A 15,941-nucleotide genomic window follows, 5' to 3' on the forward strand; every position below is an offset into this window, starting at 1 on the left:
CAGATCGGTTGTTTCTTGGCCAAGAACGCAGAACTTAATTCTGACTATCACTTAGGGAACAGGTAAGTTCGGACGACCACTACAAATCGTATAATAAATTTGAATCCTCTTTATTCAGACTTTGATTTGAATCGCAATTGTACAGCTTTATTATTCGATCGAAGAAAGTCGAATCAACAATTGGTTCATAGGTGAGCGTGCGTTCATCGAGATATGAAGCACGTCGGAAGTTTGGAGAGCACGAAAGATGCGTAAGAGTTGCTCGAGGCGTAGGCGAGAGCAACTCTAGCTTCTTGAGTGCTCTCCAAACTTCCGATGTGCTTCATATCTCGATGAACGCACAGCTGACGTATGAACCAATTACTTTATAACATTTTCAACCCGATGGAAATTTTTTTTTCTTGAGGGATATGATTGCTGACGCCATGAGCGTGCACAATAGGAATTCGAAGCACGCTCGCGCAATTAAATTTGATTAGACAAATTTACTAGCTATGTTATAAAGACGGTTGATTCATACAGATGTAGTCTTATGTGACTAAGAAGCCATACTATAGATTAGCTAGCATGATCAAAGCAATCAAAACTTACTTCCGTGGCGGATCGTAATTCGCAGAATTAAAACTGGTTAAACTGCAACACGTTCGCGGTTCAAATCATTTTTTGGAATCAAGTGTCAATCATACTGAAAGGAAATCTTTGGTTTTCAAAATGGTGACGGCGATTTTATCAATAAACGAAACGAAAACCAGAAATCGGTTCCAGTTATCGTTATAATACAGATAACAAGCTATTTCTATCGCATTCCCGAAAATATCTGACTTGGAATTAAGTGTCGGCCGTTTTGTTTCCTCCCCAACAGAGCATCGATTCAGTTGACTTCTGGTAAAGAAACTCCGATAACTCGAAACTTCCGTTAAATCGAGGTTACTTTCATGTCCTCTTTACCCTCAGTGATTTATAGATAAAGAACAGCTTTGTGCTATTTTCAGATATGCTGTTTCTGGTCTGAAATGCTTAGGTTGTTTCAGGTTGTCGATACGCTTTATTATTTTTTGCGCGAGAGAAAAACAACAACGAACATCTGCCTGTGTTCCGTGGCCTTTTACGGCTCTTAGCTTCGCAAATAAAAGCCGGAAATTGCCTCTAAGAAAGGAGAAGTTTTCGTGTCAGTGATCAGTTGGATAACGGCGACGTTTTGGCGCCTAATCTAATCCGTAATTGATTGCTATCCAAGGGTCGCTCAGCAGAAATTTACCTCGTACTTTTAGTTTTTTTTATCCTTGCTAGTGCATCAAAGAAGTTTCGTCAATGTAGCTTACGTGGTAAGCGTGTTATTTCGGCCATTGATAAAAGTAATGAAGGCGGAAGGGAAATGTCAAACCAGGTCGGAAAGGCAGGTTTACTGATTTTGGCTCAAAATTTGTTTTTTGGCTTGGTTTGGGGTTCTAATTACGAAATGGATATGTTAAGATTGAAATTTACTTTGCGTGGGAAATGAAGGCTCACAGCCATTTGAGCCCCTCCCCCCCCCACCCCCCACATGGAAACGAGGCTGACCAAAAGCAACTCTTCAATGCCTGGGCTTCCTTTGCTTTCTCATTTTTGTATCTCTTTTTACTATAAAACAAGCCCACAACTCTTCTTCTGTGTTTCGAACGGTAAATTAAAATTCGCAGAAAAATATAAAAGAAGGGATTGAGACGCTCCATTTGACAGGGTCGGCCAGGGGGGGTAGTGGAATACCAATATACCCGAAAAAAAATCGACAAAATACCCCAAAATACCCCAAATTCCTCCAAATATACCCAAAAATAATCGAAGCTTTGAATACTTTATACCTGAAATTCAAAGAAAGTGATATACTGAATACCCATATTTAAGCTGCAATATACCGTATACCCGATTTAAAACGCCCCTGAATACCGAATACCCAAAAACCCTGGCCGACCCTGATTTGAATTACTTAGTTTAGTTTTAGGTGTTTTATGATCGCTGAAAAATACCGTCAGTTAAGAAACTTCTGGTACTGTTGATTTGTCGAGTGAGAACAATTTGTTAGTTTCTAAAACAGAACTGACAGGCTGTCATATACTGTTTGCTGCAAAAAATTTAGGACTGGGCAATTTTAATGCGCTCCCACACTGCCCAGTAAGATATTGTAAGGTTCCTGGACGCAGTCTCTCTAGCTTGACGTTGTCCGGAGCATTTCGGTTCAGAACAGCGATTTCTTTCAAACTTTGCCCATGAATCTTTCTTTTAGTCTAAAAGTTTTCCGAATGAATGTTTTCCACACCAGCTCTCTTCTTTCTACATTGCTTTTGACCAAAAAGGTGCTTTTGTCACTTTCGATGGAAATTGGTACTCTATGCACCATCTTTTCAGAAGTACTCTACCCTAAAGTGCAGATCCCAGAAGGGTGATTTGCGCCAAACAAACCTCGAACCCAGAGACTTTTCGGCTCTGCACATTACGCATGCGTTGTGCTTCAGCACGCGTTGACGTGGATACGCCTGCAATGCAGCTGACCACCCATACTTAACGAAGCAGAGTTCTCCTAAGATTCATGTAAGTCTTGCGCACGCGCTGTGCTGAAACGTCGATGAACATGAGCAAGGTTGTGTAAATGTGAAGGTGGTGTAGTGTGCATGCTAAAATTAAAAATCTTGTTCATGCAGTCGTGCGCTGCCAAATTTTCTACACACGCACTACACGCACGCTACACGCACGCTTCGAGCTCCGCTATTAAATGTACAAAACATTTATACAATTTTAGAGGCTCTATTATTTATGCAAAAAAATTAGCTCTAAATCATTAACTCTGTAAATTTTAAGATCTACCTTACTTTTAAAAAAGGTGAAAAGCCAAATCAGCTGTCATGCATAGAAACCGAGAACGAAAATCTAGTTACAATTCACATCTAATTGTCATTCAAAACTTACTAACATAAAAGGCTTATATACACATATTTTATTTTGTTTACAACTACACACGGTTAGGCTTCTTAACAAAGTGTGACAATTACATAGTCTGGTTTAAAAGCAAACATCAAAGGAATTTATTAGTCTCACAACATGCTCGTTTGCCAGGTTGAGAGAACCTCAATTAATTTTTGTCTTTTTGATTATCCACAAGAAATGAGATCTGTGTTAAATATGTATTTATAGAGGTCTTCAAAAAGAGGTTTGTTGAAGCATCGTTTATCCAAAACAACGGCTTAAAAAGGATGAAATAAAAGAAAAGAAAAGAAGCCATGGATGGCTTAAGAAATCACTGGGAAAGCTCTGATGGGAACTAAAGAGTTCATCAGCCGTTTGGCACATGAAGTGGCTTGGGGTAATGATACTAACCTCAGTCATTATCAGTCTGACAATCAGAGGGCCGTGCACAAAGAATGAAATAAACCAGAACTTTTTAGCTCATTTGATAAGTGTAATGGTTTGTGGCCTTCGCGAGAGCCTCGTCCATTAAAGTCGAGATTTATCGGGATATGAAAGGTTCGCATTTAACTTTTTGTGTCATTTTTTAGTTAAAACGTGTTTTTTCCCGCTCCTTTTCTCATAACGCACTGGCCAAAAAACTCACATTCCTTGAATTAAAGTTCAATTCCTATCCCAAACAAGTCTAAATTTAGAGTATTTCGCAATATCATTGGGTTTAGTTTTTTTTTGAAAGATTTAAACAAGATTGTTCACCATGACTTGAGCTCAAACTCTATGAAAGTTCAAAGAAATAGTTACATGTTCTGTTCATCTTGGTTATGTTTAGTTTATCACTGAGCTGTGTTGCTTCTCATGTGCCGTATATTCTTGAAGATCTGCTTTTGGAAGTATCTTGAGATTCTACGAGGCCATTTTAGCGAGTTATCCATTTCTAGATTTACTATTCCTTCTCTTAGGAGCAAATTTTCATAATGACCGGTCTCTAAAGGGAAATAAAGTTATTTTTTGTTAACTTTTTATGATTAATTTGTTGTCTGTTTAAGTTTGCAAAAAGGCAGTCGAAAGACATAGGACGTTCACTTTTTTATCTCGTACCCAGAGCTTCCACGGCCAAGCGGTTGTAGGGAACTCAGTTTCACGGTAGGATTTAGGTAACGAGATTACTGTTGCTATGGATTCACAAGCGAATTGAAGACATGCACAGGCTTCTTTAGCTCTGTTGGGCGAGATGCTTCCCTCTCATGGTGTCAGCTAAGGAGTGGGAATGAGTATCGCCAGTCTCCGTAGAAGACGTTTGAATTGGATATACAAGCGCTATGAGAGACGAATGAGATTTAAGACCTGAAAGTTTGTAGTAACTGTTGAATCACACGGGATTAACCACCAGCAACGAACCTAGTATTCTCCCCTGGTCGCTTTATCTGTGTTATAAAACTGAGACAAGCTCCGGCGCAGTGAGCCCCTTAGCACGGGAAAAGAGATTATTTTGTTTGGTTGCAAAATCGTTTTGATTCCTCCCTTCCCCACCCGATCCCCCAACCCCAAGTAAGGCCATTATCCCTATTAACACTCCTCCCTCTCTGATTTTCACATCAAAAAAGATATGTGTTCCATGCCCATTCCTTCCCTTAATCGGTGTAAGCTAAGCTCCAGTCTCCCGACGGTTCATCGGGTTGCCACGATCCACTCCCATGATGCCATACGAACAAAAAGTGCATTTCTCGATGCGTACGCATTTGGCGGCCATATTTGTTCGTTATTGTTTAGTGATGAATTGAAGATCGTCTCGATTTTTGTATATGAAAATAATTCGTGAAGGTTTCCTCTCATGACTTGTCACGAGGTAAGTAACACATCTCACGGTTATTTCACATATAGCTTTCGAAGGTCACGGTTTGGCTGTCTACAGCTAAAAATTCTCCCGTCTCTTTACTTTTCTGGCAATGTTGATGTCGTGTCACAGTGCTCACCTGTTTCGTATACGAATGTTGTATGTAAATTTTCGTTCCTTATTAGATCATCAGTTTTATTTTCAAAAGGTACGAATCCCAGATTCCAGCATTTTCTAATTACAGACAATTTACTATTTTGGCCTTAAATCGTAGGCTGCCAGGAATAAATCTGTTTGAGGTCAACGCAGATACGTTCAGATTACTACGGATCTGATCATGAAAACTTGAATCAATTTTAATTTTACTCGTTTGTATGTAAGGAAAGAAAGTGATCAAGCAGAAATATTTGTAACACATCTCGAACAACAGTTGTTCTTGCGTTATGTTTTGATTTGAATCCAGTGAAAATAAGCACCTAAAGAACTTTGTATATAAAGCGATCAGCGAGCGGCTAAGGTTTATAAAGAAACACGTACATCTAAATATTTTATATCTTTTGATTTAAACCACGTTCCGCGTGACTTTGGTCCACGAGCTTGAATCATGAGCTAAATCGACTTTTCTTTGGCTGTTGAGGTATATACATGTAATTTCTTGAAAGAAAGGGTTATTTCTCTCTACCCTTGAAAAGTTTCTTCGTCTTGAGAAAATATAATAATTGAATTTTGAAAGAAAAACGTTTACAGTTATTGTCCAGTTTTATTGGAAAGAGCAACAGAAACCTTTTGTCTAGGAAAGGTTTTGAATTGTTAATTTTCTCCAATGTTAGATTTGTCTGTGGGTTTCATCTCAAGCCTAAACATTTGAAAGAGGGATTAAGTAACATTTTCTTGAAGCATATTCAGCAATTACATTTTAATTGGAGTCAAAGGAAACCAATGACAACGTTATGAAAAAAAAATTTTTTTTTACAAATTATAACCTCTCCTGTATGATATTCACTTAACTGATTTGTTTTAACGCACTGGTTTTGGTGTGATTCCTTTTATTTTTGGATTTTTGCAAAAGGGTTCATTATGATAACACATGTTGGGGAAGAGCCCTGATAAACTGTATGGGAAACATATGAATAAAGGGGGTAAGTTTGTATAGAAACTGTGGTGCTGCATCAGCATGAATGGCATTTGGTATTTTTCTTTTTGGTATTTATTTTTTCCTCCATTTCAACTGATTAGAGTCTAATGAATAATTACAAGTAAGATAAGAGGATAGAGAAGGGCATAATATAGCAAGCTAATTAGATGCCCTTTACCTTAAATTACATTTTCCATACAGTAAAAAGAAGTGATACAATAAGATATAAGATACAAATGTAAGAGAGGGAATAGGAATCGCACCTTAAACAACAAATATGTAAATAAAACATGGTCAGAGGAAGACATTAATTAGTACTGAGAAAAGTGCTCTTTTAAAAAGTTTCTTAGTGGGCTTCTCCTGTATAGATGTAGGAATATCATTCCAATTGTAGCACCCTATAACTGTTGGAAAGAATTTCCTTATATTTATTCCGAAGGGGCTAGGGTTCCGGTGTTACAAAGATGTATTTCTAGTGGCATAATCATGGATCTCAGATACAAAAGAAAGTGGAAAATTAGAATATTTTTGTCTACAATATGATTGTAGAATAGTTGACACATACTCAATTTAATTATGTCAGGAAGTCTAATTAGGCCAAGGCCTACTAAATGGGGAGTAACATGGTCAGGAGTTGGTACAGTGTTGATGATTCTTATAGCTTTGTTTTGTAGCTTTACCAACTGAGACAATGGAGCTTCGTAATTATTACCCTATAATATGCAGCTGTATGTTAAATGAGGATGTACAAGTGCCTAGTATACACTTACATGAGATTGAACTGTTACTATGTCGTTTCAGTTTTGCGATTATGTTTAGACTTTTGCTAATTTTTCTGCTAATATAATCAATATGATCATGCCACGACAGAAAGGAATCAATAACTAATCCTAAGTATTTAACAGTGTGAGATGGTTCAAGGTATTGATTGGCTAATTTAAGGGGGGGAATATATATGAATATGGGGGAATATGGGGGAATATGTGTTACTTGACACCAAACTAATACAGCAAATTCCATGTTTTTTTTTTAAAATTTTATTTGTATAGATTCACAGAAAGGGAGATATATTAGCCTTTGTTAAATTGGGAACTGAGTGAAAGCTTCTCCACCATCATGAACAGTTCTTATCAGAAGGTGTCACAAGACCCTGATGAAAGGTAAGTGCTGTCACCATTGTATCTATTATTACAACTTCAAATTCTCCTCTAAGTGATGAACATTGATATTATACGTAGTACAAACAAATCAACCAAAATATCTCTATTATAATGCACTTGATTAGTATGCTAGGCAAGATTAGTCAGATTAGAACAAAACCTCTTTAACATATACAACTTTTTTTGTGTTTGTCTTCTGTCAGAAAATATCAACAATTATTCTTAACCCTTGAACTGCCATGAGTGACCAAGATAGAAGTTCTCCTCACAATTTTGTTACAAAGTCGAGCAGACAAGGGATGAGAATAGCAAAAATATCAATTAGGGGATTATTACCAAATTCTCCAAACTAACATCATAAGAATTGTATAGCAGATGGCAAGGAGAATTACTTTTGAGATCTTGGAGTGAAAAAGAAGACTTTGCTTCAGAACTCCAACAGTAGCTGAGGAACAAATTTAAAGGGATTTGTTTTGTCTTCTCATAAATCAGGCATTTGAAGTTGATTGCAGATTATAGGATTCACTATCCTGCCCTCTTAAAAAAATAAAAATTCTAAATTGTTATATTTCATCCACTGTACATTTAGTTCAACATTTACTTGTTGTAATATAGAGACAATTTTTACTGATCAAGTGTAGGTTTTAACCCGTAAAATCCCAGAAGTGATTAACATGCAACTTCTCCCTATAATATCCATACATTATCTAGCAAACAGGTAGTGAGAATTCTCAAACTCATTAGGTACAAGATATTTCCTGGATTGAACACCAAATTCCCGTAACCAATTTACAAGGAAATGTCTAGCAGCTAGAGGGGAGAATTAACAATCAGATCTTGGGAGTTAAAAGGTTAATCTATTAGTCTCTTATTAACCTAGGATACACGAAACATAGTGGTTGTAATATTAAATGGGGCTTAACATAAAAACTCCAATTGGAACAATAATAAGGACTGAAATGCACCAATGACCACATGCCATAATACACCAGTAACAACAAACTAAGGTTCTATAATTGGCAACATGTAAACTTTCAACCTCATAGTTTGACGAAGACTAGCAATATATAGTGTAGCAGTTGTAAGCAACACCCAATTGATTAGCCTGGCCCTTACATCATGGGGCAAACAATTTAACATTCATTTATTTATAAAACCATGATGAAGAACAGTATTTTCTATAATATTTACACTAAGTTATGCAGTTCCAAGGGCTAAGAGTTCAGAATGTTAAATTATTACTTTTACTACTTTAGCGATGATCGTCACAGATCATACCAGCCGTATCATGATGATGAGGAAGGCTATGAAGGAAATTATGGCTATAACTATGGATACAACCCTTATCGCCCTCCAGCTGGTGGGCTCAAAGGAAAGGTGGAACAGAAATATTGGCACACCAAACAAACCGTGATACAAAAACTGGGAAAGGAGCAGGATTGTTATGTTGTGGCTGGGGATGCTGAGGTTGATGCACGGCTGGAGGTAAAGAGAAAGATTCTTATCATGTCTGCTTGGAGACTCAAGTTAGAAGCAACGTTGTCATAATCTTATAGCATTTGGCCATTCTGTGAAAACAGTTCCGCATGGTTGTTTTATCTTCAGGGTTTTCAATACATGTCGGAGCTGCAAACTGGTGAAATTTGCCACATATGTCAAGTGAAATTGCTGTCTTACTTTATCTGTTCTAAGCCATTTTGATTTATTTGATATAGATTAGCCAAATCTGAATTAAGTTTAAAAGCTCCTTTAATTAAACTTATACATGATTGTCCATGGATACTTTTTTTTTCAATATTCAACTGTTAAAGATTGATATGCAGTTTCTTTCACTTGCAAACAGTTAATGGTTATGCTTCATTGTTATAGGCATTTCGGCATATTCAGAAGACATGCATAGACATACTGAAGGCAGTAGAAGTCTATCAAAATAGGATATTTGGTAAGAATGTGGTTGTCATTTCTTACATCATGTACATGTAGAATTAGATGTCCATATGACTTCCTAAATGTACTATAACATATGTTATACATGTTCTTTGAGCAATTTTCAATTCATTGTTGAAAATAATCCAAGGTGTTACTTTGCTATGTGATTGGTCCACAAAACTCAAATGAACTGCAATTCACTTAAAATACCCTCTTCCTCCTGCAATATTCTAGAATTATGGAAAAATAAATGTGACATACAAGGGGAAAGGTGTAAAATTAAGGGTGCAGTTATAAAATTAGAGTGTTATTCAAGAATGTATTTCTTACAGGACCTTTTGGTGTGTAGTATTGCTGGGTATTTTTACAAGTTGTGCTGTATAGTGAGTAATAAAAGCACTCTGAAATACTACACACCAAAATGTGTAATACTTTATTTGTTATTCATACTGCTTTATTCTATATGCATTTCTTATAAGTTGGGAAAAGTGAAGCAGATAGAGAAGCAGGTTGTGACAGATCTTGCACAACGCCTACGTTAAATTATGGTACAAAATAACCAACTTTCCAAATAACTGCACAATATTGAGAGGCTTTTGTACTCGATATGGTTGTCATTTGCACCTTACTTAGTGCAGTTGGATAATAAATGAAGATAAAAGTCATTTTGCTGAAATATATGCCCTTCCCCATTCAGTGTTCTATAGTCACAGAAAGCAAAATGAGTTTGGAGAGATGGTAAAAGCAAAAGTGTAATAAAATTGGTGTGCTATTCCAAAATACTGTCTTCTCAGTAATGTCTTCTTGATGGTTATGTGTCAACAATTTTGTCACTAATTGTGGATAATGTAAGTGTAAATCACTTCTGAAAATTACAAACCTCCAACTAATTTCTTTTAATGTAAGGTACTGTACAAGAGAAGATAAATGGGGGCTCAGAAAGATGATGTTTACATGACTGTGAGCTTCTTTTTTTTTATTTCCACTAACTACAGCTTTGTCTCAAGATGAAAATGAAATGGGACGCTTTCTGCGAGAGCAGGGTTCCCAGGATAAATCAAAAGCTGGAAAAATGATGATTGCTGTTGGCAAGGCTCAGAGTTACTCTGCACAGCAACGGTATACTACTTTCAATTATTCAGTTTATTAGAAGGGTCCTAAATAAATGATTTTGTTCTTGTTACAATTGATTAATTGTACATGACTGTGTGTCTGTGAAAGCTTTTAAGAACTGGGTACCTAAGATTTCTGATACAAGTGCACTCAGGGATTTTTCTCATAGCACAAATTTGATGTACATGCTTTTACAGTATGTATTAACTCCTTCACTCCCAAGATCTCTTTTGCCATTCTCCTTACTGTCTGCTATACAGTTCTTGTGATGTTAGTTTTGAGAAGTTGGTATTGGATCAACTAATAATCGTCCAACTGATATTTTTCATTATTCTCATCACTTGTCTGCTTGTTATTATCTTGATATCATATGGAGAAATTCTATCTTGGTCACTTATGGGAGTTAAAGGGTTAATGAACTTTTTAATTTGGACAGGCTTAGTCTTAGAACTCCGCTTGTGAGGCTTTACCAAGAAGTGGAGACATTCCGTTTCCGTGCAATCTCTGACACTTTCCAGACTGTAAATCGAATGGAACTGGCCAGAACAGACTACAGAGCTGGGCTCTTGTGGATGGCAAACATTTCTAAAGAGTTAGATCCTGAAGAATACAAAAGATTAGACAAGTTTAGAGAGGTCAGTGGTTGTATGTTGGAAAACCTTATTACTCATAACAGATACTGGTAAAGGCCTCCAAATACAAGCAACCTGAATAAATTGTAATTCTTTAATGCGACTTTCCACATAGCATAGCAGTTCAAGATGAAAACAAACAAATCTGCTTGCCCTTCAGCAATTTTTCATGTGGTAAATGTTAGAATTTTGCACCCGTATCATAAGCTGCAGCTTTTCCATTGAACAGTATTATGTGCAATAAATTATATCATCCACATTATTAAGAAGTTAATGCTACTTAATGCTGACAAAATATCAAATGATTCAAAATGTTATTTACAATAAATTGAAGGTTTTAATACCAATATTTCAGCTTAGTTCAAATGAGAGATTTTCCTCAGCTGAACAGTAGACTGAAATAATATCAGCTGGAAAGGGTGGGATGGGGAAGGTGTGTGGAGGGTGACAGAAATTCATTTTTTTATGGCAACCATTTTACAATTGAATTTTAAAAAAGTGAAGTAGGAGCCCTGCAATTTCATGCAATTACTTGGTGATGTGTACAACATAATTTTTTGGGCAACCAACCTGAACCTGCAATTTCCATATAGTCAAGGGAAAAGAAGACTTCAAGCAGTACATGTAGGCTGATTTCCATGTATTGTAGTGAGAAATTAAATTTTGAAACTATTATTTTCTTTCAGGTTCAAGGCCAAGTCAGGAAGGGTAAAAAGAAATTTGAAAAGCTGAAAGTAGATGTTATGCAAAAGATAGACTTGCTGTCTGCAAGTAGATGTAACTTACTTTCAAGCACACTTGCTGCATACCAGCAAGCATTGCTTAAGTTTTGGGAAAACACTTCTCGCACTATGATACAAGTATCAGAACAGTTTAAGGGGTTACCGGCATATCAGTTTCAAATGCTGAAAAGCCTTAATCCTCTGACTCTGGAAGGTGATGACAAGGAGAAGGGAGAAGAAGGAAAGGAAATCAAACCCGTCAGAGAATCTGAAGATGACAAAAAAGAATCCGCTGACTGTGGGGAAAAGAAAGAAGCTTCAAAAGAAGATGATGATGATCAGTTAATTTCTCTGGATCATTCACCACTAGAAGAGAAAAAGACAGCTGAGGATGAGAACAAAAAGGGTGATGATGATGACGAAGCACTCTTAGAAACAGATTTATTGGGAGATGATGAAGTGTCCAATGGTAATGTGGATGAAAAATATGAAACGCCTTTCATTGATTTGCTTGGTGATGATGCTTTGATGCCATCAAACCACAAATCAGGTTAGTAGTGCACTGTCACATGGCTACAAGTGCATGGGCTGTAGATCTCTAGGTTCAAACAGGGGGGGAAGGTTTCACTCTAACCACACTTTTGAACTTAGCAGGCCATGTAATGAAATATGGCCGGCCAAATTGACCAATTATAGCGCACATACTTACCAAGGGATGCATGTGTAATAATTTATTTTCTTGTTGTGCTACTGATATTTTTTAAAAAAAAATTAATGATGAGAGTCCCAACTATGAACTGATTCAATTGTAACAAGTCTCAAACACCTCTTCTTTGTACTTTTTGTTTGTTAGGGACCAGTGATCTTCTGTCATCATTTGAGGATCATCCAAGTAGTAATGGACTTACAAGTCATCGCTCGATTATGCCACCCAGCTATGAAGAGGCAAAGCAAATTCCTGTGCCTGGTATGGGATTGATAAGTAATTATCCTGTAACTCTCCAAGAGTGACTAGCACCTTTATGTTATTTGTAATTACAATATCACACCTAAATTAAACATAAAGCTCACAAGAATAAACAAAATGATCCCCAACCAAGAGGCTCTTGATTGTTTAAAAAGATGTTCCTTATGGCTGAACCATATTTTCAAAATAATTACTTCTATGTAGAGAGTATCTGTTCTTAACCCTTTCACTCCCACAAGTGACCAAGACAGAATTTCTCCTTACAATATCAATACAATATCAAGCAGGCAGGTGATGAGAATAGAGAAGAATATTAATCATGAGATTATTAGTTGATCCAATACCAAATTCTCTGAACTAACATCATAAGAATTGTATGGCAGATAGTAAGGAGACTTACTAATTAGATCTTGGGAGTGAAATGTTTAATATGAGTGTAGTGAGATTTTTCTCTTTCTTTCTGTCCAGGAAGTGAAAATGCATCATCAATGACGGCTGATGATCTGCTGTTTGGTTCCCCTACCAAGGAAGACAGAGCACCTGGAAACAAGTCAGATATTGATATCTTAAGTGAAATTCTTGGCTCCAATGGTTCCTCCATGCAAGGTGTTGAGAGTGAGAATAGCTTCAGCAAAACGTGGAAGGATATGTTCGGGGATGAGCCAGTTGAGACTGCTCAGCCGTCTTTGCAGGAACCCAATCAATCATGGTCCCAAGGGGGTTCCAACTTTATGATGCCCTCTGACCTCCTTAACAGCATGGCTAGGTTTGATCCATTTGGTGAGGTACCAACAGGCGCCCCTCCTCAGCATGCAGCAAGTGCAGCTTCAAAGATGTCAGCTCCCATGCAGGGAGGCAAGCGTCAAGAGGGTCATCAAGGTTCACAGGCCAAACAGGCTTCATTACTTGCAGGAAAAGCAAATGACAAAGGGAAAGGAAAGGGGAAAAAAGGTTCTGACATGTCTGCTTGGTTCAGTTTGTTCTCCGACTTGGATCCCCTAGCCAATCCTGATGCAATTGATAAACAAAACAAAAAGAGTGAAGAAGACAGACAATGTTAAGTACATGTAATTGAAGTCACAGAATTTATTTATGGTGAATTGTATAATGGCTGACACAAAGCCAGCTTGGAACTTCAAAACCAAGGTCATGGAAGGTTGAAATCAGATTGAAATCAATTGGGGTGGGGTTAATTTTTTGGTTACATGTACTGCCATGAATAATAATGATAAAAAAAAAAACAGCAACAACAACAAGAAAGATCATTTCATCTCAACAGATGGTTTTAAAATGAATATGTGCAAATATTTTGCAAGCAGAAACAAAGTAGCTGTGTATATCTCTTAAAACCCTGAAATAACAGATTCTTGATTCTTCTTTTAGGACTAAATAAAATGTTTTGCTAATTTGGCTTGTAATTTTGAATTAAAATTGGCCAAATATTTTCAAAGTTTTGCTCATTTTCTTCACAAAGTCATTGTCTGCTAAAGAAATGGTCAAAGGTTCTTTCAAAATTATAGACCACTGCTATAGTTGTTTTTGATTTTGATAGCTGGTGAATAAATACTAGCATGCTGGGATTTTCCATAAGGGACAGTAGAAGAAGAAAAAAGGCAAATTTAAGCCTCTTTTAAGTTATTGTTTAATCGTTATAATATTGTATATTTAAGTTTTCTAAGTGTTTGTTGGGTATATATATTACAGTCACAATTACATTCTTTGTGTATGAAGACATACACTGTAAGGGAGCAAATGATGGGCTTCAGTACTTTTTTCTTTCTTTCTTTCTGAATAACATGAGCAAGTTGTAAACATTGTGTAGACCTCACCTTCATGTCAACTGCCTGATTTATCAGTGTAGATGCGTGTCCTAGGGATGTCAGTATGATAATACTGCTTGTTGTTTGAAATCTTTACACCATAAAACATGTTGGAGAGTAGGGCTATGGAATTACAATAGGAGCAAAGTTATGGAAGGTTAAGACTAGGTTACATGCCTTGTGACATTATTGAAAATAAAGTCATGTTTTACTCGAGTATTCACTGTAAGTTATTGTTTTCAAGCCATCTGGTGAGCAAGCAACAATTTCACCCTTTAACTCCCAGAAGTGATTAAAATGTATTTTCTCCCTATAATATCCATACATTCTTCAGCAAACAGGTAATGAGAATACTCAGACTTATCAGGTGTATCTGATCAAACACCTAGTTGTCATAACTAATTTACAAGGAAATGTGTAGCAGCTAGAGGGGGGAATTAACAGACAGAACTCATTTTGTGAGCATTCGTGGTGCGCGGTCTGTCACGTGTTCGCTGTCGTGCGGAGTACCACAGGGCTCCGTGCTTGGACCGATTTTATACCTGCTCTATACCTCCACATTGGGGGATATTGTCAGACAATACAACATGGGCTATCATTTCTATGCTGATGATACTCAGTTGTATCTGTCTTTCAATTCTCTCAGTGGGGATGATCAAGCTTATTCTGTCTCTCAGGTTGAATCTTGTGTTAGAGATATCGACCGTTGGATGTCTTGTAACAAACTTAAGTTGAATAGGGACAAGACGGAACTGCTCGTTATCAGTTCAAAATATCGGCCACGCCCATCTTTAGATAGTATCCTGATTGGTGATCATCGTGTAGAGCGGTCTGACAAAGCTAGGAACATAGGAGTTGTTTTTGATGAGACCTTGTCGCTGGATAAGCATGTGAGTTCCGTTTGTAAATCTGCTTTATTTCATCTTCGGAATATCGCTAAGATTAGAATGTATCTGACTTCTGAGAGCACAAAGACCCTTGTCCATGCTTACGTTACTTGTCGACTGGACAATTGTAACTCGTTGCTCCTCGGGTCACCTGACTATATTATTCAGAAGCTCCAGCGCGTTCAAAACTGCGCCGCACGCCTTGTAGCTGGGCAACCTAGGGCTGCGCACATTCGCCCCGTCCTTAAGGAGCTACACTGGTTACCTGTGGAGCAGCGAATTACCTTTAAAGTATTACTGTTAACTTTTAGAGCTCTCAATAATCTGGTGCCTCCGTATTTAAGTCAACTTATAGTCCCATATAACCCTACAAGAAATCTTAGGTCTGCTGGCAAACATTTATTAGAAGTACCGAATGTGCGCCTGAAGAGCTATGGGGACAGGGCCTCTTCGGTCGCTGCCCCAAGGCAATGGAATGATATTCCCTTAGACATTAAATTAAGTGGATCAGTTGATGTTTTTAAATCTAGATTGAAAACTTATCTCTTCCGACTCGCTTTCATTTGACTTTTTGTTTTAGTGTTATTGTTAGTTAGTTATTTTCTTTTTTGATTGTAAAGTGATATAGAGCTTTTGTATATACCGCTATACAAATAAAGTTATTATTATTATTATTATTATTATTATTATTAACAACTAGATCTTAGGAGTTAAAGGGTCAAGGGAGAGTCAAGAATACGAGAACGTAAACTTAAAATTGTGATTGGGAAAATGTCAAAAGATTTAGGAGCACAAACTTTTT

General features: G+C 37.1%; 2 protein-coding genes across 3 annotated transcripts; both read left to right on the forward strand.

Moving 5' to 3' along the window:
- The first annotated feature begins 4,655 nt into the window (after positions 1-4,655).
- Positions 4,656-14,469, forward strand: LOC113676773 (islet cell autoantigen 1). Of its 2 annotated transcripts, none has more exons than XM_027193477.2 (9): positions 4,656-4,786; positions 6,959-7,069; positions 8,326-8,554; positions 8,939-9,011; positions 9,994-10,117; positions 10,548-10,746; positions 11,430-12,015; positions 12,319-12,432; positions 12,901-14,469. In XM_027193477.2, the coding sequence occupies exons 2-9, from the start codon at positions 7,026-7,028 to the stop codon at positions 13,491-13,493; spliced, it is 1,962 nt and encodes a 653-aa protein (XP_027049278.2). In that variant the 5' UTR covers positions 4,656-4,786; positions 6,959-7,025; the 3' UTR covers positions 13,494-14,469. The 2 variants fall into 2 exon arrangements, with proteins under 2 accessions (XP_027049278.2, XP_027049279.2); XM_027193478.2 differs by lacking the exon at positions 4,656-4,786 and adding an exon at positions 5,849-5,913.
- Positions 14,470-14,839: 370 nt separating this feature from the next.
- On the forward strand, positions 14,840-15,706 carry LOC149034114 (uncharacterized). The gene has a single exon (XM_089193841.1). The coding sequence runs from the start codon at positions 14,840-14,842 to the stop codon at positions 15,704-15,706; it is 867 nt and encodes a 288-aa protein (XP_089049967.1).
- Positions 15,707-15,941: the final 235 nt, after the last annotated feature.

Source organism: Pocillopora damicornis, chromosome 14 (genome assembly GCF_964200805.1).
Source record: "Pocillopora damicornis chromosome 14, jaPocDami1.2, whole genome shotgun sequence".
Taxonomy (NCBI): domain Eukaryota; kingdom Metazoa; phylum Cnidaria; class Anthozoa; order Scleractinia; family Pocilloporidae; genus Pocillopora; species Pocillopora damicornis.

What these genes read in the sequence shown, in the direction of transcription:
- LOC113676773 (XM_027193477.2), top strand. Translation starts at nt 7,026, where the DNA reads ATGAACAGTTCTTATCAGAAGGTGTCACAAGACCCTGATGAAAG. An exon ending in GATTAGACAAGTTTAGAGAG is followed by an intron (nt 10,747 to 11,429) that starts GTCAGTGGTTGT and finishes ATTTTCTTTCAG; the next exon opens with GTTCAAGGCCAAGTCAGGAA. An exon ending in AAAGCAAATTCCTGTGCCTG is followed by an intron (nt 12,433 to 12,900) that starts GTATGGGATTGA and finishes CTTTCTGTCCAG; the next exon opens with GAAGTGAAAATGCATCATCA.
- LOC149034114 (XM_089193841.1), top strand. Translation starts at nt 14,840, where the DNA reads ATGGGCTATCATTTCTATGCTGATGATACTCAGTTGTATCTGTCTTTC.